Here is a 23,816-nt window from a genome sequence, read left to right as displayed (position 1 = left end):
GCAGAAGCAGCCAGGGACAAAAGAGCCCTGGAGTTAAGAGACAGAGAAGTGCAGGCCCAGATTAAGGCCCAGAAGCATGAACTGGCTGTTATGGAGTGGAAGAGCCAAAACCTCCAGCTGCTGGCTCCACTTCCACAAAAATCCACGAATGGGAGCGACTGTGTCCACAGTATGATGAATCCAGTGATATTGCTGAATATTTCATCACCTTTGAGAGACTCTGCATCCTCCATCCCTGAAGATCAAAAGATGACCACATTGAGAGCAAAATTGACTGGAAGAGTTCTGGACATATTCAATAAGATGCCTATTTATGATGCTTCAAACTATGGTAAATTTAAGGAACTGGTCTTGAAACAGTTTCAGATGACACCTGAAACCTGCAGGGTTAAATTCAGGAGTTGTGGGGGATTTGTGGATGCAGTGTGGGGGAATTGGCTGAGTTTGCAGACTCTTACGAGCAGTCACAAGCTGCAAGTAAACATAAACCACTGGCAGAGGGGTACAGGATTGGGGAAAAGCAGAATCACCGTTTTACCCCTGGGAGAAAGGAGGCTGGACATTCACCTCCCCATACCCCTGTTATTTGTCCCAAATCTCCTATACAAGCAGAGGAGCCCCAGAGGTGCTATCATTGTAAGTCCACTGAGCACCTGAGGAATAATTGTCCTTGGCTGAGAGGGAACAGGCAGCAGGTAACACGTGAAGCTGCTGATTCACAGAGCCAGGCTGTTGCCTCTTTCCACACAGGATTTGTAAAGGTTATGTGACAAAGCTCTGTCCTTGTCTCCGTGGTTCCTGTGTTTCCTTGTGGATTTCGCTAGCCTCGGGCTCACTGTGACCCTCCACAAAGACCTTGTCTCTCTAGAAGCAAGGGTCACAGCTTACTGAACCATTTTCATCATAAGCCTGCAAGGGAGGTGAGGAGAAGCAACCCTCCCTTGCAGTCTCTGTTGTCTCCCAGTCTCAGTGATTAATCGGGGAAGGGTGGGTGGGGTGAAGTCACATGTTTGTAGCAAGCAAGTGTTTCTGGCTCAAACCAGGAAGGCCATTGAAGTCCCAAGCTGCTAGGGAAAGCGGGTTCAGAGGTAGTGTCAGCACATCAGTTAGCAGTCCCAAAGGGATTTCTGTGATCCAACCCATCACACCTATCGTCTTCATTTGACTTCCAGGCCTTGTTCAACTCTCCCATTCACTGAAAGGGCCATCCACTTCTCCTGATCTTCACCAATCCGTCACTTATCTCTCTCTTGCTGACTTCCCCCTCTCCGACCATCACATGGTATCTTTGAACACCGTCCATGAGCTTCCCCCACCCCAAAAAACCCTGTCACTCAGTCTTTCTGTGACTTCAAGTTTATCAGTGTTTGACTTCTCATCTGCTCTCAGCCCTCTCCTCTCTTTCTGCCTTTCTCTTCCCCTTCCTCCATCGATATGATTGTTGATTCTCTCCATTTCACACTCGTTTATTTCCTACACCCTTTACTCTTTGCTCCTCTCTCTCATCTCAAGGTCTGCCCTGCAACCCCCTACCCTGGCTCATCACCAAAATCCATTTCCTCTGTCCCTATTCTTTTGCTGCAGAGAATCTCTGATGGAAATCCCATGACCACCCTGACTTTCCTCCATTAAAATTTGTTCTCTCCTCTTTCATTTAGGACACTTGAAAAAAACAAACAAACAAAAAAACCCAATCAGATTCTAAAAGAAACAGAACTTTATTAGAAGGAAGAAAGGTAAAAGAAGCACCTCCGTAAAATTAGAATGGAAGATAATCTTACAGGGCAATCAGATTCAAAAACACAGAGGATTTCCCTTCAGGGCCAAACTTTAAAGTTACAAAAGGAAAACCAGGAATACACCTTCCTCTCAGCACAGAGAAAATCAGAAGCCAAAACAAAAATAAGCTAACGCATTCCCTTGCTAGTACTTACTAATTCTAATGGAGTTGGATTGCTTGTTTCCTTGATCTGTGTCCGGAAGCACACAGAAGAGACAGACCAAAACCTTTCCCCCTGCCAGATTTGAAAGTATCTGGTCCCCTTATTGGTCCTTTTGGTCAGGTGCCAGCCAGGTTACCTGAGCTTCTTAACCCTTTACAGGTAAAAGGAGTTTGTGCCTCTGGCCAGAAGGGATTTTATAGTACTGTATACAGGAAGGTTGTTACCCTTCCCTTTATATTGATGACACTCCCTGACACAGATGCAGAAATTTCTCATTTTCTCTTCCTCTCTAATCTCTCCACTTGCCCCAGTGGCCTCATGCATCTTATCTCCTGATATACCTCATGCCCTCTTTTATCTTCATCCCTTACTTTCTCCTTAACCTCTCACTTTCCTCTAGCTCTTTTCCCTCACAATACAAAACTTGCTTTTGTCTCTTCCATCTTAAATCCTTGACCCCACTTGCCTGTCTAACTACTGCCCTGCTTTCATTTCTATGTTAATTGAGAACACTGTCTACAACTGCTGTCTGGAGTTCCTCTTTTCCATTTCCATCCTAGACTCTGTTCAGTCTTGCTTCCACCCCTTCCACTCAACTGAAACTGCTGTTGTCAAAGTCTCTGTTGACCTCATCCTAGCCAAAGCTTGGAAACGTTACTCCTCCATCTTCATCCTTCATAACCTGTAAGCCGCCTTCAACACAGTTGACCATGCTCTGCTTCTAGAAATCTTATTCTCCCTTGGCTTCTGTGACTGTCTTCTCCTGGTTCTCCTACCTCTCTAATCACTCCTTCTACATGTCCTTTGGAGGATCTCCAATATCTCCCCTCCATCTTTCTATGGGAGTTCCACAGGGCTCTGTCCTTGGTCTCTTTGTCTGGATAATCTCATCCATGAACATAAATTCAGCTGCCATCTCTATGCTGATGATTCACAGATCTCGGTCTCTACTCCAGACCTATGTCCTTCTGTCAAAACTAAAATCTCAGCCTGCCTGTCTGATGTTTCCTCATGGATATGTAGCTGTCAGGTCAAGATCAGCATAGCTAAAACAGACCTCTTAATCTCCCTCCGTCCCCCTAAGGCAGGGGTGGGCAAACTTTTTGACCCAAGGGCCACATCTGGGTATGGAAATTGTATGGCAGGCCATGAATACTCACAAAATTGGGGATTGGGATGCAGGAGGGGGTGAGGGCCCTGGCTGGGGGTGCCATCTCTGGGGTGCAGGAGGGTAGGATTGAGGGATTCGGAGGGGGATCAGGGCTTGGGCACGGTGTTGGGGTGATGGAGGGGGCCAGGGGTGCAGGCTCTGGGTGGCACTTACCTCAAGCAACTCCATAAGCAGTGGCATGTCCCCCTCTGGCTCCTGCGTGGAGGCAAGGCCAGGCAGCTCTGCATGCTGCCCTATCCACAGGCGCTGCACTTTGACAAATGAAGTCTTTCCTGTTCATACCTATTCAGTATGTTGCTGCAAAGATCATTTTCCTGGCTCTCGCTTTGAAAATGTCATCCCACTCTTTGTATTCCTCCACTGATTCCCTCTTCTTTAGTGTATCAAACACGAGCTACTTGTCTTCACTTTCAAGGCCTTTCCCAGTCTACCTCCACCTGACTTACACGCTCTCATTCAGTATAGAAAAGTTGACTCCCACTTCAGGGTGGCCCATGATGCCAGCCTCTATGCCCATTTGTTAAATTTTCAAACAGGCTCATTTGTGCTTTTGTCCTTCAAATCCTTCCTTCAAACTGTACTTTTCCGTGGTACCTACAAAAAAAATTTACAACAGTTTGGTTGCTGGTGTGCTGAGAACACAGCCTATCATGCTGTCCAATATTGTCTCATTATTTCTTTGTATTCCCTGTCTGTATCCATTTGTTGTCTCTTGTCTTGTACGTAGATTGTAAGCTATTCTGGGACTGTTTTTTTGTGTTTGTGCAGTACCTACAACAATGGGATCGTGGTCTATGATTAGGGCTCCTAGCTGCTATGATAATATAAAATAATAAATAACAATATGCTATTGTAAGGAAACATGTGGGATGATGTTTAAATCTTAATGGGTGAATTAAAATAAATTTTAAGTATTTTTTTCAACAGATATATTTCTCTTAAAGTAAAACACTTACACATTTTGTTTTTTGGAGAGAACTTGGACATGAGGAATTTTCAGGTTATTTGTGTGTGCTGGGAAAGTATTCTCTAATGATAATCCATAATTATTTTATGTTTGTTTAGTTTAATTTTAACAAATTGAAATTTTGGGGAGTTGGATTGAAAACTAGAAAGAGTTTAGTGTACAGTTATTGTAAAGAAAATTGAAACTGGTAGATCTAATCTTCTGCTTGTTACATCTTATATCAAGATATAATTTGACCTTTTTTCTTGTTTCAGATATTTGGTTTTCAGGCAGGATTGACCTCTTTGGATGTTAGAGGATCATACTGCTTACCTACTCCAATTATCCCCTCTTTTAGTACTGCTATTTATGGCAAACTGCTTAAGTTTCCCAAATATTGGTGAGTATTAAACTTACAATATGAAACAGTAACAGATAATCTTTCAGTTCATTTTTGTGTTATACTTATTGACATAGGTTAAAGATAAATGGAATTTTGAGTATAGTACCATATTTGCCTCTAGGCCTTTGTGTTTCTTGTAGAATATATTATCATATAAAGTCTGTTGTCCGCAAAAAATTTAGGTGAGGATGTAGCTGTTAATTAGTGTTGTAGGGCCTTTTTTTGTTTGAATGAACTAAAGGAACAAGCTACAAAAGCCTATAGCAAATGTTTTGCTTTTAAAATGGAAGTCTTATGGACCAGTTCTTTGAGTGCTGGTCCCTTTGTGTATTTCACACATGGGATATGCATGTGCACCATTCACCTGAGATCAGATTTCTAGCAGAGTGTCCATTGATCTGTGCCCACACAGTTGTTCCTCTCGTACTCCAAACCAAGGGCATAGGGAGCAGTATGGATCAGCCCCTCTCCAGTTCTTTCTTGTTGCTGCGTGGCCTGAGTTGGAATCCTGTATCTGTAGGTATCTAAGTGGGTCACTTTAGTCAGGCGGTCCAGCTGGTGACTCTTTTTGCTTCATCTTCTGGCAGCCTTCGGAATCTGTATCAACAAAGAATAGTCAGCATTGACTCCCACAAGGACTATGGACTTTATAGGAGTGACCCTAGATTTGACCTCAGCAAGGGTCTGCCTCCCTACAGAAATATTCAAGACCGTGAACAATTTGATAAGACAAGTCTCTTTCAGACCACACACTCTGTCAAGGCTTTTCCTGCAAGGCTACACGGCATCGTGTACTTGCATAACAGTGTTTGCCAGACTTCACCTACGTTGCCTACAAACCTGACTCTGGTCCATTCACCCAGCAAACAGAGACCACATAAGCACCAGAATAACAATAGTCACCTTGCCTCGTGGATGAACCCGGAACAAGTACATGTGGGAATTCTTTTCGTGTCACAGAGGCATCCCTTACTGGGCAGCCCACCTAGACAACCACACCACACAAGTAATTTGGACTCCGTGTGAGGCCAGAATACACATGAACCTCTGAGAACTGAGAGCAGGCCATCTAGCCTGCATCGTATTCCTCCCACTAGGATCCTGCCATGTTCAAATAATGTCAGACAGCATGACAGCTCTCTTTTACATAAACAAGTTGGAGCAAAATCCCTTCTCTGAAGCATTGAATTTATGGAATTGGTTGATCAGAAACCACATAACTGTCTTGGCTGAATGCCTGCCAGGTGCACAGGATTCTCTAGAAGACAATCTCAGCAGGCACTTCTCCACAGAGAATGAGTGGGAGATATACAATTTTTTCCTGAATGATACACGCAGTGGGGAACACCTTCTTGGGATCTGTTCTCATCCCAAATGAATATGTAGTAAACCATTTACTGCTCCAGGGCAGCTCTTGGCAATGTCTTCAGGGGCAACGCCCTTCTGTTACCCGGGACAGGTCAGCTCACATATGTCTTTCCTCCCATCCATCTGCTACCACAAGTTCTGTGGAAGATTTGCTATGACAGAGCTCAGGTCATTCTCATAGCAGCCAGCTGACCCATACAGTTCTGGTTTCTGGACCTTCTGCAAAGTCAGCCTGTCCTTCCATCAGTATCCATCACTCCCCAGATTTACTAACTCAGAAGAACGGAAAGATCAGACATTCCAACCCAGCCGCCCTTTTTGATCTGGTATTCCCAGGGGCAACAGACCTAGAATGTTCATGCTCAAAGGTTCATGCTCATGTAGTCTTTCCTCAATCAAAGTAGGAAAGATTTGACCGGAAAATCTTTTCTGACTAAATAGAGGCATTTCCTTATCTAGGCACAACATAATCAGTTATCTCCAGACTGTGCAGATATCCTTGCTATTTTAGATTATCTCTGTCCTTGAAAACTTCAAGGCTTTCCACTAGTTACTTGCAGATCCATCTAGCAGCCATCAGTGCCTTCCCTCTAGTAGAGGGATATTCTGTTTTTACTCACCCAACAATAATTAGATTCCTGAAGTTCCTTATTAGGACATTCCCACTGGTGGTGAAATCTGCACCGCAATGGAACCTGAACCTTGTGCTGTCAGTATTTACTAGACCACCATTTGAACCACTGGCCGCATGTTCTATGACTCACCTTTCCATGAAGATTGCCTTTTGAGTTGCCATCACATCAGCCAGAACAGTGAGTGAACTGGGAACACCTGACCCGCCATATGCTATTTTTAATACGCCTTCCCCCCGAAATTCATTCCTGAAGTAATTTCTGAGTTTCACATAAGTCAGTCTGTCCTGTATTCTTCCCAAAACTTCATGCTTCTGATGAGAGAAGACTTCACTCTCTTGGCATCAGATGAGCTCTGGCATTCTACCTGCAAAGGACAAAACCAGTAAGAAGATCACAAAGACTGTTTATCGCTACAGTGGGACAGTTACGAGGGCGAGCATTATCTGCTCAGTGACGCTCTAAGTGGATCTCTGGCTGCATCATTCTGTGTTACCAGTTAGTATATATTCCTTCCCTGGGTGGGGTAAGAGTCCATTCCACTAGGGCACAAGCAGCCTCAAGAGCATCTCTTCAAGAGGTATATGGAGGGCGGCCACCTGGAGCTCCATCCATACATTCATGAAGCATTACACATTAGTTCAAGCTGCCTCTGGAGAACTGTAGGATCTGCAATATTACAACCACCTATACCAACTGTATCCTTGCTCCTCCCCTCCTGTTTAAATATTGCTTATCAGTCACCCACATCTAGAATACACATAGGAACCAGCACTCGAAGAAGAAATGGAGGTTAATTACCTGTAACTGGAGGTTCTTCTTCGAGTGCTGTCCCTTGTGGGTGCTCCACTCTAGGTGTCGGTGCGTCCCGGCGCCATTGATCGGAGATTTTCGGTAGCAGTGCCTGGTCGAGACACACATGCTCAGTTGGTATCTCAGTTGGTTATCTTCTTGGAATCTTCCTGAGCGTGTGCATCCCGCACCCTCCTCAGTTCCTTCTCAGCCATCCTCGGCTGAAGATGGGACTCAGGGCAGTGCTACTTTTCTTTCCTGGTCTCTGTTGGAAACAGTAACAAAGAACATAAAAATAGTTATTAGTTACATCCCAGTTGTTTCCCTTCCTTTAGCATAGTTACATAGTTAGTTACTTAGTTAAACAAACAAAAATGTTTTCGCTTCAGGCTTGTCTCCCCCTGAGACACTCTCCCCTGTCATTTCTAATTCACAATGCCAGGGGCTTCAGGATTCAAAAAGTGTGTTTCCTGTCAGGACTCCGTGCCACGGTCAGATGGGGACTCACGTTGTGTGAAGTTAAACCCATTCCCACACGCTCCCCGGCCAGATCCGAACCAGTTGGGAGCATTGCTTCACCCTCTCTGGAGCAGAGGCAAGAAGGGTAGGAGGGTAGGATGAAGTCTCTCAAAGGAGAGACTTTAACAAGGGTAAAGGGTCTCCAGCGAGATCCTTGCCTTCTGTGCTGACAGCACCAAAGGCAGGCGCCTCCATCTTCTCTGATGCCTCAGCTGCAGAGCGCAGAGGCAGAGACCCGACCTCTCACATCGGGAAGGTTTCTGCGGCACAGTAAATAGATGAGGTGTAGACAGGGCGCTCTACCCCGGTGCCGAGAAGAATGTCTGCACCGAGCCTACCTCCCACCCCGGCACCAGCAGCGGACCCCCTGCAGGGCACCTCCAAGCGCTCCGCGGCACCGCTGACACTTTCACTTGATAACGCGCTAAAGCACAGAGCAGGCTCAGCGCAGCCCAGGGAGCAGGAGCAACAGTTTCTCACTCACTGTGACCTCTCAGTGCCACCTGAGCCTAACTCCCTGCTCCTGGATACACAGGGCTCACTTTTTGAACAGCCGCTCTCCCCACCTGAACTGGTTACCTTTACTGACAGCGAACTTGATATACATCAGCAGGCGGAGTTCTCCCCACCTGCCTCTCCTCCTCCACCGGAACCTCTTCCACATCAGGTCGTGGCTCACAGCCACCAGCCTCAGTTTCCCTACTTCGCCCCCCCCGTGGGCGGCACCTGGGTTCTCCTACCCTATGCCTTGGCCTCAGTGGTGCCCCTGGCCACATCCTCCTACCACTCATCCTCAGACCTCTTCCACCAAACCTCTACCTCCTTCTATGCCTCCATCTCCAGCTCCGTCCACTTCTAGAGTACCTGAACCCCCTCCTGAGAATGTGAGCTATGCACCATATCCTGACTCAACGATCCCTAACTCTCCATCAGCTCCAGACGGAGCCCTCTTCTCTCCGCCTCCTCAGAACATCGACGACTGTAATTGAATTGTATTGTAAACAATTTCAAGAACTTTTCAGGAGGGTGGCACTCAGTGAAAACATCCCCTTAGAAGAGGTTCAGGAGACAACACAGACTCCTCAGAATCCTTCAACCATCTGTGCCCTCAGAGATCGCGCTCTCCATAAACGAAGCACTCCTGGAACCAGCTGACACACACTGGCAAACTCCAGCTTCTTTATTACCAACTTGCAAAAAGGCCAAATGTAAATACTATGTTTCTGCTAAGGACGCTGACTTTCTATTTTCTCATCCACAACCGAACTCTCTTGTCATGGATGCAGTCGCACAAAGGATGAAACAGCCACAATATTTGCCCATCCTGCAAGACGAGGACCTTGAACACCTTGACACCTTGGGTCACAAGGTTTATTCGTCGTCCACTCTACAATTCAGAATTGTGAACTAGTGAACTTCTGCCCTCCTCGCCAGCTATGACTTCGATAATTACAATAAACTTTTTGAATTTGTCTCCTACATTCCAGAGGATAGGAGAGCAGACTTCAAATCAATCCTGAATGAGGGCCAACTGATTTTCAGAACAGGCCTACAAGCATCTCTAGACATGGCGGACGCAGCAGCCCGTACTACTGCAACTGCTGTGGTTATGCGCAGATCTTCGTGGCTCTCTGCATCCGGCATCCCTAAAGATCTACAGACCAAAGTGGAGGACCTCCCCTTTGATAAAGATAAACTTTTTTCCCCACAAAAACGGATGAACTCCTTCATGCCATGAAAGATGCTAGAGTGACACTGTGCACCCTGGGCATTCACCCATCTCTTCCCAGGAGACAACGGTATCAACCCTACCAAAGATCACGCACACAACAGTATTATCGGCCTCAACCCAAACCATACGACATAACTAGGAATCGTGCTAGACCCCCTAAGTGCAGACAAAATCAAGCTCAAGCAACCACCTCCCATCCATCGGGGAATAAACAACAATTTTGAAATGTTGGTCTAGGGTCTGCACGACCACCCCTTGATTCCACCGCATACTTGCTCATTTGGCCACCGCCTCCAGAGATGGAGATATAGAGTGGGGGCTGCTGTGGGGAAGTGGCCCAGGGAATTGTACATGTCCTATTTCCAAAAGTCAGCTACCATAGCTGCTACTATTAGGGTCCCTGGGCTGGAGCCCGGAGTAGAGGGCAGGCTCCCCACTCCCTTCCCCGAGTGATTCGGCTTCAGATGCCCAATTCGGGGCCTCAGTACTTTCATCTGTGTCAGACTGAGCTCTGAAGTTCCAGACTCCAGCGGTGGGTACTGCTTGGGAGTCACCTACAGTGGAGCACCAACAGGACACTACACGAAGAAGTAACCATGTGCAGTTAAGCCTGCAGCGTTCGGAGGATGTGGTTCAGACCTGAGTCTGTGTTTGTAGCATGGACATGGTGGGGGAATAGTTTCAGTTAACCTTGTGCAGTAACGATGGTTCTTCGAGATATGTCCCCCTGTGGGTGCTCCCTTCTGCTTCAGAGTTCTACTGGTTGACTCTGAGGTAGAGAAGGAACTGAGGGAGAACTGCCCCTGCACGCTGACTAGCCTTGTGGCAGGTGGGGAGCCACACATTCTCGGGCGGCACGGGCTGCTACTGAAATTCTCTGATCGACAGTACAGTGCGTGCACACACACCTACTGTGGAGCACCATAGGAGGACACATCTTGAAGAAACATCATTAGTGCACAAGGTGAGTAACTTCTTCCCATTTTTTCTTGAATGAATACCAAGAGTTGATATCAACTGACACATTTAATGTGTTTAACTGAAGAGCTCTGTTCTCACTTCAATCAGAATCAACCAAACTCAGGGTTTGAAACAAAGTAGGGAAATAATCTACAACCTAGCTCCACCAATTAGGTCTTGTGTTTAAAATCGGATGCTGTAGAAAAAATTATTTTTGTTTTTAAAAAATATTTTCAATTAAATATGACATTTTGCATGTCATAGTAGAAATGTTTCAGGGTTTTCCCTTTGGTTCTAAATATAATATACATATTTTTACTTATATTGAATGTAAGTCTTCTCCTTGAGAAATATTATTAAAAAAGAAGCAGAAATCAGAGTGAAGAAAAGTGAGCATGTTAGAAATACTGTCCTTATATTTAATATTTTATATGCATTAATGGAAAAAATATATTTTTGTCCTATTTATGAACTATGCAAATAGACTAGATTTATATATAATGCTACACTGGAATATACTAAGTTGTTTACTACTGATAGCTGCACTATGTTATCTTAATGGATGATAATATTTTAACACAGTCAGTACACCACCAGGTGGTGGTAGATTAATTTTTGTTGGTCATATTTTTCATTGATACTTCACAAAAACACCTAATACTTTATGTGAAATAGTGTGCTGATCTTTCATTTTGCTGATGAAATACTGACTTTATTATGGTAATTTAGAAGTGATGTAAATTGTCAACACTGGTGAAGAGTACTTTAGTCGTTAAGATTAGGAAAAACAAACTTTTTTCACTCAACGTTAGTTGGTTGTACTTGTTAACAAGTATTAGCTTGTAAAAATGAATTAGATGTTTAAAACCTAAATATAAATTTTGGTTTTACATTATTTTGAAAAGTTCGTGTACATGTGCAAAATGAAATTTTAAAATGATCTAATTCTTTTAAAGATGTCGGCGATGAAAATCTGTCAGTAGGCAAGCTACCTATTAGTGTTTAACAATGTATGTCTCTGTGCATATTATGCCTTCTTCTATCATTCTTTTTTTTCATTTGTAGACTGTAGGTTACTTTATGTGATGTAACATGATAAATTCCCCAGGCAGAAAAAACAACTCAATAGACCATCAACAAAAAAGAAAACTCATAATTTAAACAAAAAAATGTGCTGTCTTAAAATGAGAAAATATATATCAACATTTGGGAATAGGATTTATAACCTGAATAGCATCTATAGCTTACTACATTTCTAAATTATTTTAATAGTGAGTTTGATCATTTGTTTTCAGGGTATAATGCTTTTGTAGATTTTAAAAAAATATAAATGTATTTCACAATCTTAAGATAAAACTAACTTATGCAAACAATTTATCTAAACCAAGCAACGCCAATTTGAGGGTAATAAAGTAGAAAAAATAAATGAGTACAGCAGCAGCCTGCTTAAATGAAGTGTAGTTTGAAGTGAATAAAACTCCAGATGAAATGCATCAAATAGCACTTGAACTAAATCGAAATCAGCATGAGGACTGAGAGCTCATTGAAGTCATGCACTGAGTGAGAATTAGTCTGGTAGAATAACCTGGTAATGTCATTAAGCTTCAACTCTCTTTTTTTCCCTTCAAAATTATACCACCTGCTTTATTTGGATTTTTAGATTTCACATTCCAGAATTTCTTAAAGTACACACATCTGATGCTACATATGTTCTTCTATTTCTTGGGAGAAAATATATACCACAGACCAGAGCTTTTAAAAACAAAGACATTTTATGAACTGTTATGGAATCCCTTAGGTAGTATGTTTTCAGTTAGCAGCGAAAATCTCAACTTTATTTCTGACATAAATCAACAGAATAGCTTTCATTTTTCTTGTTTCAAAATAAAAATTCCGAACTGTACACTAACTATATACAATATATTCTATATTTTGCTATATTTACATTTTTAAAGTGTAGTGGAGAAACCTAGGTAACATTTGATAAATGAAAGTAAATTAGTTCTCCCCCCATCTCCCATAAAGATGCTGGCAACTATTTTTATCATTTAAACAAGTGATATTTGTTTTTGTTTACTACTTTGGTGTTTTAATACAAATGAATACATTGGCTTAATGCCAAGAGATTCGCTCAGAGCAATTAGTTCAGTGTGTTTCTGACTATATTTTAAATTCCTGTATATGTAACTTATTTTAAAATTAAAGTTAAAAATATCATTTGTGTCGTTCACAATGGCAGTAAGCTACAAAATACAATGTTAATATTTGTGTTTTACAACTAATTCATGTAGTGTTGCATGCCAGGCTATTAAACAGCTTTCAAACCTTCTAGGGGGATGTTTAAAAGCAACTAAAAAATTAGCAGAATATGGCTCGAAAGACATACTGACTAATAATACTACTTAATGCAAAACAGAAATCTTGAGAGGAATTAACTGTTTTTTCATTTTTCTTTTGGCTAGAATTTATTTTTCAGTAGATGAGGTAATTGGGTGTAGGGCAGTTTAGTATTGTAACACAGTATCACCAGTAGAGTAGCACTTTGTTGTTCTATAGATGAATATTTGTTAGGGTTCCTGTGGTACTAAAGATTAGATTCCTAAGAGAATTCTGTTTTTTGTTTTAAATATTTGGGCTGATACACAAATGTTTCATCTATATGTTTTATGAGGTAGATTTTGATCCAGCTCATATGTCATCTATATCATTATTTCTCCTCTGCACATTCCCATGCTTAGGATGCACCATCAGTGCAGCCTGGACTAATGCAAACGGCATGAAGCAGTGTCAGTTGGAATGTCCTCAAACTGCCTGTTTACTCCCCTGGGAAATCTGAATGTCTGGAGGGCGAGAACATAAAAGAGGACAGGTTGAATGAGCTACCTCAGTTCCTTCCAGCTGTGGTAGTAAGTGGACGAGGAGCTTCCCTGGGTTCACAGACTCAGTCTTTTAATGGAACATTTGTTTCAGTTAATTCACTATATTTTAGTTACATCTAATTAGTGCAGTCCAGCTTAGTGTTAGTTTAGTGTTGTGTTTCATGTATTTCTTCTTTTGTCTGAGAGGATTGTGTTGCCCTGGCATGGGTCCTTGGTTCTGCTAAGGAGGAATAAAAAGCAAAGAAACTGCGATTCAAGAGTTCTGCCTCTGCCCCTTCTGTGTTCTTTTCCTTGGACACCAATGCGTGGTGCGTGGCCTGCTGGGGGGAAGCCATTCCTCCAGACATTGTTACATCCTTTATCCCAAGGGCTAAAAAAGAATGACAAAATAGACTCTAAGTAGTGCTGCTTCAGGAAACCTTAACAACAAAGCCTCCTGATTCTGAGGGACAGGATTTCATAAATGCTTGGAGACCTGCTTCAGTTCCAAATCCCGAGGCAGATAAGGTTGCTTCGCCAATGCAAACCCTATAAAGTAAGGACATAAAAGGATATGTCTATACAGCAAGTTAGTTTGTGATAAGATGGGTTGCTCCAGGAGGTTTGCACTAATTGTCCATGTGGACCCTGCTGTTGCAGACTAAACGTTCTGTAGTGTGCTTTGCATACTGCTTCAGTAGGTACTAACACTCTGTATAGACAAGCCCCATATACAGGATATATCTCTTAAACGTACCCAGATGTACCACACAGCACATTTCCAGTGCTTGACCCAGAATCCTCTCAATGAACTTCCTTCTGTCTTTAAGGAAACAATATGATCTCATGTCTCCCCCTTAAGCACACTCAATCTGTGCGCATATGTCAACTCAAAGTCTTTGCTGATGTTGCTAAGGTTTGTAATTAAGGTTGTAGAAAAGGGTATTATGCATAATACATCAGGGAAGAAGTGGATCTACTTTGCTTGTATCCTGTCTGGAGCTCTAGTTCTGAGGGTATCATGTTCAAGAAGCTCAGTAGGACCTGGGAGCATGTGTTAATACAGTTGGAATGTTAAAGAAATTAAGGAATAAGCATATGACAAGTTCTGTTGCACAGCTTCTCTCCTCATTTGTCACTAATGGGTTAATGCCCTGCACCTGTGCAAATCAGAGGCAGTCCAGTGTTGTTGCTGGGAGACTCCTGGACTAAGCCTCGTCTTGCTGCTTGGGCCACCAGATTTTCTGCCTCTGTCGATGGAACAAATTGCCAGTTCAATTTGTCCCAATCATTTTGTTTTATAACTTTATTTTGTATTTGTTTTTATGCTGTAGTGATTTATAATTTTTCTTCTGCCTCCTTCTCCTGGATTGGGTATTAAGCAGCCTGGTGGTTTCGACCACCCGGATCTGTTACTACAGTGCTTCTGTTCTGGGCTTCCTCTGTCCCCACTCATGCATGGCAGAGCAGTCCTGCAAACACCAGGCTAACTCTAAGCAGTGTTCCCTGTGGGAGGTAACATTTACAGGCTCTATAGAAGGCAAATTATATTCTGGCAGTTCACAGCCAGATGACCTTGCACTGCCAGTGCACGGAGCTCTGATGGACTGGCATGCTTGGTTCCCTCCCTGTCCTGAGAAGCCATGACTACAACACAGAGAAGCCTGATCAGGAGCTTCTTATGATTTGGGAGAGAGTGTCTAAGGATGCGGCAGACACTATCCAGCCAGCTCAAGGAGCAAATCCTACAACAGACCTGGACCAGAGGGGAAAAATCCTTGAAGAGGATCAAAAACCCAATCCCCAGATACTGCAGTGGGTCCTCAGCTCCCTGGGGAAAGAAGTAGGGCTGCTACACAACTCCCTTTCCTTCTCACTGTACATCAGGGAATTCTCATGGTCGGGTGTAAGTCTTGCAAACCGTAGAGACTCTGGGTCCCAGAAAAGTAAAAGCAGCCATCACCTTGGTAGTGCAATAATTAGTGTGATTAATGAGCAAGTGGGGTGAAAACCAGTGGTTAACCCCCTTCTCCTTTACCTAAGGGAGTGTTTGTTGGGGCCTCTCCTACACAGAGGGTATGTCTACACTACAAAGAAAAACCCATGGCATTGAGTCTCAGGGCCCAGGTCAGTTGACTTGGGCTCCCAGGGCTTGGGATCTTAGGCTTAAAAATAGCAGTGTCGGTGTTTGGACTCAGACTGGAGCCTTGACTCTGAAACCCGAAGATCTCGGATGGAGCCCAGTCTCCAGCTCAAGCTTAAACATCTACCTTGCTATTTTTAAACCCAACAGCTTGAGCCTGAGTCAGCTGACCTGAACTCTGAGACTCGATGCTATGGGTTTTTCTTTGCGGTCTAGACGTATCCCAGAGAAGTTCTTGCAGTGCTCTGTACCAAGCTCACCATCCCCTCTCACGCCGCAGCATGTCTGGGAATGCAGAGGATTCTGTCACTGTCCTGTGAAACTGTTCCTCAGGTTGCAGTGTAATGGGAATTGTGCCTGTCTGGCTTTCAACCTGGGACTTTTGCTCTACCAGCGAATGGGGCTCAGTTTCAGGCAGAAGAAGAATGGGATTTGTGCCTTCTGGTCATCATCCATAAACCCTTGTTTTGTCAGGGAAAGGGTCTGAGTCTGAAAAGCGGAAAGTGGTCTCTCTCTCCTCCCCTTTCCCTCATCACAGACTGGCTCCACGTAAAATGTAAATAATTGGTGACCAGAACAGAGGCACACAAGGATTCTACTTCCCAGAAACCTGCATCATCATGGCATTACTGGGGAGGAGGGCAGGGGATGTGGAGATAAATCCCTTCTCATGTTCAGTATGATCCTGATTTACTGATTAAAGCCCTGAGTGCAAGTAGGTAACTTCGACTGTACTTACTTGGATGCTAGATATCCTGGGGGAGCAAGCAGGCAGGCTTTTAGGCTCCTAGGGCATTTAGCAAGCATCTTCTACAGTTGAGGTATTTGCATGTTACCACAATGGTAAAAATTTGCAAAGGTCCTAAACTTTTTTGCATCAAGGCATTTCCTAGCAGTGGTCATATTTACCAAATTATCTTCAGTGACTAGGATTGCTGGTGTCATTCTTCAGCTTCTTCCTCTGAGTGGGTTTCTTAAAATGTGCCTGCAGAATTTCCTTCTGACGACATGGAATCACACACCTGATGGAATGCAAAATTAGATGTTATTCTCATATCGCATCCAATCGTCCCTTTGTGGGCAGCTAAGTACAAACATGCTGACTACCAACCCAGTATTCACTCCAGACCCTGCATTATCGGTATAGAAGCAAGGATGAGTAGCATACTTGGAAGAAAGTTCCCAACATCTGAGAGTACATATCCATTTAGTTTATTCATGTCTGAACAAAAGGTAGGTCGGTGGCCAGTACCAGCTGCTTCAGTGGAAGGTGCCAAGAAACTATGGGATGAGTAAGAAACTATGGGAAGAGACCAATGGGCTGGTAGAAAGGTTTAACCGAACCCTCAAGGCAATGATAAGGAAAGTGGTAAGTCGGGACAGGAAGGATTGGGACACCCTACTACCCTACCTTATGTTTCCAATCCAGGAGGTACCTCAGGCCTCAACTGGGTTTTCCCCCCTTTGAATTATTATACGGACGCCACAGCCACGGCATACTAGATATTGCAAAAGAAATCTGGAAAGAGGAACCCAATGAGAGGAGAAATATAATTGACCATGTGTTGCAGATGCGAGAACGGATAGCCCGGGTCACCCCTACTGTACGGGAACATTTGGAAAAGGCGCAGGAGGCCCAACGAACCCATTACAATCGCCAGGCAAAAGTCCGACAGTTCCAACCAGGGGATTGGGTGATGGTGTTGGTACCCATGGCAGAAAGCAAGCTTTTGGCCCAATGGCAGGGGCCCTATGAGGTGGTTGAACCCATGGGGGAAGTAACCTACAGGGTGCGGCAGCCAGGATGCCGGAAACAAGAACAGATTTATCACATTAACCTCTTAAAGCCTTGGCACCAACGAGAGGCGTGTGTAGTGGCCCAAGAGACCCCGATCCAGGGAAATAACATGCAGAAGCAGATCGGGATATCCGCTGATCAGACACCAAACCAGAAGAAGGAGGTAACTGAGATGATCAACTGATACCAGGACGTGTTTTCAACTAAACCAGGTCGGACCACTGAAGCCTATCACCACATTATCACAGACTCTGGAGCAAAGGTAACTTTAAGGCCCTATTGGGTCCCAGTGGCAAAAAGGGAGGAGATCAAGGCAGAGGTAAAAAGGATGTTGGAGCTGGGAGTCATCGAAGAGTCCCACAAGTCAGTGGTCAAGCCCAATTGTGTTGGTGCTCAAACCCGATGGCACCACTAGGTTTTGTAATGACTTTCGCTGGCTGAATGAGATATCCAAATTTGATACATACCCCACACCCTGTATCGATGAGTTAGTTGACTCATTAATGATCTGGAGGATGGTGTGGATTGCACCCTCAGCAAGTTTGCAGATGACACTAAACTGGGAGGAGTGGTAGATATGCTGGAGGGTAGGGATAGGATACAGAGGGCCCTAGACAAATTAGAGGATTGGGCCAAAAGAAATCTGATGAGGTTCAACAAGGACAACTGCAGAGTCCTGAACTTAGGATGGAAGAATCCCATGCACCGCTACAGACTAGGGACCGAATGGCTAGGCAGCAGTTCTGCTGAAAAGGACCTAGGGGTTACAGTGTATGAGAAGCTGGATATGAGTCAACAGTGTGCCCTTGTTGCCAAGGCGGCTAATGGCATTTTGGGATGTATAAGTAGGGGCATTGCTAGCAGTTCGAGGGACGTGATCGTTCCCCTCTATTCGACATTGGTGAGGCCTCATCTGGAGTACTGTGTCCAGTTTTGGGCCCCACACTACAAGAAGGATGTGGATAAATTGGAAAACGTCCAGCAGAGGGCAACAAAAATGATTAGGGGACTGGAACACATGACTTATGAGGAGAGGCTGAGGGAACTGGGATTGTTTAGACTGAGGAAGAGAAGAATGAGGGGGGATTTGATAGCTGCTTTCAACTACCTGAAAGGGGGTTCCAAAGAGGATGGCTCTAGACTGTTCTCAGTGGGAGCTGATGACAGAACAAGGAGTAATGGCCTCAAGTTGCAGTGGGGGAGGTTTAGGTTGGATATTAGGAAAAACTTTTTCACTAGGAGGGTGGCGAAACACTGGAATGCGTTACCTAGGGAGGTGGTGGAATCTCCTTCCTTAGAAGTTTTTAAGGTCAGGCTTGACAAAGCCGTGGCAGGGATGATTTAATTGGGGATTGGTCCTGCTCTGAGCAGGGGGTTGGACTAGATGACCCCCTGAGGTCCTTTCCAACCCTGATATTCTATGATTCTATGACCGCCTGGGCAATGCCCGATTTTTGACCACCCTTGATTTAACAAAGGGATACTGGCAGATTCCCCTTCCCAAAGATGCGAAAGAAAAGACAGCATTGTCTACCCCAGAGGGTCCGTTTCAATATACTGTTCTTCCTTTTGGACTGCATGGGGCACCTGCCACCTTCTAGCGTCTTATGGACAAGCTCCTACGGCCCCATACCAGTTATGCAGCGGCATACCTAGATGATGTGATTATTCACACCCCCGACTGGGAAACCCACTTAGGAAAGGTGGAAGCGGTTCTAGACACGCTAAGATGGGCTGGCCTCACAGCCAACCCAGCCAAGTGTGCTACAGGGCTAGCCGAGGCTAAATACCTTGGCTACATTGTAGGAAGGGGCATGGTCAAGCCCCAACTAAACAAACTAGAGGCTATCCAAAATTGGCCCCGGCCGAATCGGAAAAAGCAAGTCCGGGCATTTCTGGGTGTGGTGGGGTACTACCGATGATTTATTCCCCATTTTGCTACCCTGATAGACCTGATAAAAGCCCGGGGTCCAGACATGGTGAAGTGGACAGATGCCGCAGAGAAAGCATTCATGGATTTATGGACAGCCCTCTGCAGTAACCCCGAGCTTATAGCCCCAGACTTCAACAAAGAATTCATTTTACAAACAGATGCATCTGAAGTAGGATTGGGAGCTGTCCTATCGCAGATGGTCGGAGATGAAGAACACCCAATCCTCTACCTCAGCAAGAAACTCCTCCCGAGAGAGCAGAAGTATGCCATGGTTGAAAGAGAGTGCCTAGTTGTGAAATGGGCCATGGAAACACTGTTATTACCTTCTGGGACAACGGTTTACCCTTGTGACTGACCATGCACCCCTCCAGTGGATGCAGCGAAATAAAGAGAAGAATGCAAGGGTGACCAGATGGTTCCTGTCCCTACAACCTTTCCAATTCACCATACAACACCGGGCTGGAAGCCACCATGGCAATGCAGATGGCTTGTCATGAGTACACTGCCTGACGTCCCAAGCTGCCCAACCCCATAGTGTTGAGCGGGGAGCGGTGGGGGGAGATATGTGACAGGGTCGGGCCGGATGGCTACAGGAGAGTAATAGAAGGCACATATATTAGTCCAAGGTTAAGTAGATCCCTTTTCCCTGGGTAAGGTAACAGGAAAGGTTCCAGAACAATCAGGAACCTTCTGGAGACAATTAAGACAGACAGGCTGATTAGAACACCTGCAGCCAATCAAGAAGCTGCTAGAATTAAGGCAGGTTAATCAGGGCATCTGGGTTTAAAAAGGAGCTCACTTCAGTTTGTGGTGCACGTGTATGGAGCTGGGAGCAAGAGGCGCTAGGAGCTGAGAGTGAGAACTCATACTGTTGGAGGACTGAAGGGTACAAGCATTATCAGACACCAGGAGGAAGGTCCTATGGTGAGGATAAGGAAGGTGTTGGGAGGAGGTGGCCATGGGGAAGTAGCCCAGGGAGTTGTATCTGTGGCACAGCTGTTCCAGGAGGCACTCTAGACAGCTGCATTCCACAGGGCCCTGGGCTGGAACCCGGAGTAGAGGGCAGGCCCGGGTTCTGCCCAAACCTCCCAACTCCTGGTCAGACACAGGAGGAATTGACCTGGACTGCGGGTTCACGAAAACAGCCAAACTGCGGGCTGCCGTGAATCTCCAAGGTGAGCAAATCCGCCAATAAGCGCAAGACCCACCAAGGTAGAGGAGGAACTTTGTCACAATATTTAAATGTATGCAAAACAAGCAAATTTAAATAAATTTGCTCCTCTGGTGCTTTTTGCTTTAAAGATGTTGGCCTGTATGAGGTTACCATTATCAGAGGATTAACTGCTGCTGACTGAAAGGGACTCATAGATGGGATTTTTTTTTCTAAGGTAGGGACTTGGCTATGGACTAAGACACTGGTTTCATTTCTATTTCTGAAGATTCACAAGATACACAACGCTTTAGCCAACACTACGGACTAATCCGAAGTCTAAATTAGAAACTTTTGCTAGCAGAATAATGTTGATCGGGGTGAGATTTTTCTTTTTACAATTCTATATCAGCATAACCCTAATGTAGAAGCAGTTCTACAAGTATAGAAGAGCTTTCACTGATACAGTTTATTTCGCTTTGGAAACTATCGTGAACTATAGTGGGAAACTCTTTTGCCAGCATAAACTCCATCTCCACATTTTGCATATGCCATACACCAGCAAACCTTTTCTAGTGTAGACTGAGCCTATGAAATCATCACTAGAAGAGATCTGAGGAGAAAGAATAAAAAGAGTAGTGGGGGGGGGGGGGAATGCCAGAGTCCAGCTGAAACATTGAACTGATGGAGATGTTACAGTTCATGTTTAAGTTCCATGAATATACATTGTGTAAGTAGCAAAAAAAAAGCGTGAAGGCTGTAAAGGAAGGATTATATTGGCAGTCCCATTACTTAATAACTTTGTTTAAAAATATTTTCAAGTATTTCAGGTACTATTCAAAATGTCTTGTTTGTATTAAATGTAAATAATTGTGTACTAGTAAATGTGTTCCATTTCTCTCCAACAGCTACGCTAGCCCTTAGTGAAAACTATATTTTAGATTTAAATGCAATGGCCCTGGGTTTGTCACCATATAATGCTTTCTAAAAAATACTAAAATCTTTGAAAGCAGTTTCTAGACACAAAAAGATTTTGCAGACATTTAAGGGAAAAAAAAAAAGTTGGGTTTAGTTTTGGCCTACTAACTTTGAAAGTGTCTTGTTACTATTATTTAAACATTGAATAGTTCCACAAACCCTGGTGAGTCTCAAGACCATCAAAATAATCAGATACAGACACATTTTAAAAGATACTGTCAGTATAATAAAATGTCACAGAATAACATTCTCCCGCTGTAACATAAATGCAAAATCAAAGCCAAGACATTTATGGAAAATACATATTGGAACATAACTGATATACTTCTTTTCAAAGCAAGAGCCTTTCAGTCTGACACAGTATTCCAGTATAACAACTTCATTTCTGTTAAGCCAAATGACTTCAGTATATTGGAGACTGCAAAGAATGCATTTTAAGCACTCAGCAAGATGTAATTCCATAAGTAACTAGAAAAAGAGGTTGAAATCCTGATATTGACTTCAGTGAGACCCGGATTTCATCCATTCAGTTTTTGCATATGCAACTGCACACCTTAAAAGATTGACTGAAGGACACACTTGTGCTTCAGCCAATTGGAAACCACCTTATCTGAAAAAGAAAAAAGTGGGCGAAGTTCTGAAGTTATATTTAATGCATATAAATAACCCAGATAGCCAGTCTTTCTGTCCTGTTCTTTAGCCACTAGAATGTGCTTTGTCTTATATAACTATTAAGTACTTTACCTAAATTCTTATAAAAGTTAATACCACCTCATATTAAAAAATAATCCTAAAATACATCTTCATAAAAACATTTGCAAATTCTTTGACTTACAAAAGAAATACCAAAACGATGTTAGGCAAATAGGTTTCCTATATCCTTGTTTCTTACAGAATGTTTACTGTTCTACTGAACACCTTATTTGGGAATCTTTGCGCCATTTTAAACATTCAGGAAAGGAACAATTCCCTATCTTCACAACTCTGTTTCCCTGACTTCGTCAAACAAACAAAAACAAATGGCTGTAAATTCTCATGCTTCATTTCAAGCCAGAAAATAGAGTGCGTGGGTGTTGTTGGGGGAGTAAGTTTGAGAGAAATTGGTTGAGATGTTTCTGAATTACATAGTAATGAAAATCCAAGGCATTTAAAATAGTATAAAAAATGTCAAAACCAGCTTGGATTCAGAACTTTCAAAACTTCTCATGTAATTTTGCCTTCCATCCCTTCTTAACTGACTGATAAACTGACAACAGATTTATAATGAATTTTTTAAAGAATACGTACACAATATAAATGATGAGGTGGGAGACAAAACTTACAATATATGTACAGTGTAGGGCTGTCGATTAATTGCAGTTAACTCACATGATTAACAATAAAATTAATTGCAATTTAAAAAATTAATGATTAATCGCAGTTTTAATTGCACTGTTATACAATAGAATGACAACTGAAATTTATTAAATATTTTGGATGTTTTTCTACATTTTCATAAAAATTGTATTTTGTGTTGTAATGGAAATCAACGTCTATATTATTTTTGAGTATAAATATTTGCACTGTAAAAATGATCAATAGAAATAATATTTTTAATTCACCTCATACAAGTACTGTAGTGCAGTCTCTTTATCATGAAAGTGCAATTTGCAAATGTAGATTTTTTTGTTACATAACTGTACTCAAAAACAAACCAATGTAAAACTTTAGAGCCTACAGTCCTACTTCTTGTTCAGCCAATTGCTAAGACAAACAAGTTTTGTTTACATTTACAGGAGATAATGCTGCCCTCTTCTTATTTACAGTGTCACCAGAAAGTGAGAACAGGCATTTGCATGGGACTTTTGTAGCTGGCATTGCAAGGTATTTAACGTGCCAGATGTGCTAAACATTCGTATTCCCCTTCATGCTTCAGCCATCATTCCAGAGGGCATGCTTCCATGCTGATGATACTCGTTAAAAAAAATGTGTTAAAATTTGTGACTGAACTCCTTTGGGGAGAATTGTATATCCCTTGCTCTGTTTTACATGCATTCTGCCATATATTTCACGTTACAGCAGTCTCGGATGATGACCCAGCACATGTTGTTCATTTTAAGAACACTTTCACTGCAGATTTGACAAAACGCAAAGAATGTACCAACATGAGATTTCTAAAGATAGCTACAGCACTTGACCCAAGGTTTAAGAATCTGAAGTACCTTCCAAAATCTGAGAGGGACACAGTATGGAGCATGCTTTCAGAAGTCTTAAAAGGGCAACACTCCAATGAGGAAACTACAGAACCCCAAATCAACCTTCTGCTGGTGGTATCTGACTCAGACAATGAAAATGAACATGTGTCGATCGGCACTACTTTGAATTGTTATCAAGCAGAATCAGTCATCAGCATGGACGCATGTCCCCCAGAATGGTGGTTGAGGTACGAAGGGACATATGAATCTTTAGCGCACATGGCCTGTAAATATCTTGCGACGCCGGCTACAACAG

The 23,816-nt window shown here is 43.3% G+C and overlaps 1 protein-coding gene across 1 annotated transcript in view; it reads left to right on the top strand.

Annotated features, from left to right (window-relative positions):
* VPS13B (vacuolar protein sorting 13 homolog B) overlaps positions 1-23,816 on the top strand; it is a 913,989-nt gene that overhangs the window by 196,837 nt on the left and 693,336 nt on the right. Inside the window, exon 16 of the mRNA XM_074944046.1 lies at positions 4,336-4,460. Within this exon, the coding sequence (XP_074800147.1) occupies positions 4,336-4,460 (125 nt within the window). The remainder of the gene's footprint in view (positions 1-4,335; positions 4,461-23,816) is intronic.

This window comes from Natator depressus, chromosome 2 (genome assembly GCF_965152275.1).
Source record: "Natator depressus isolate rNatDep1 chromosome 2, rNatDep2.hap1, whole genome shotgun sequence".
NCBI lineage: Eukaryota > Metazoa > Chordata > Testudines > Cheloniidae > Natator > Natator depressus.
Note: the sequence above shows the minus strand (reverse complement) of the source record. Positions and strands in the feature narration are given on the sequence as shown.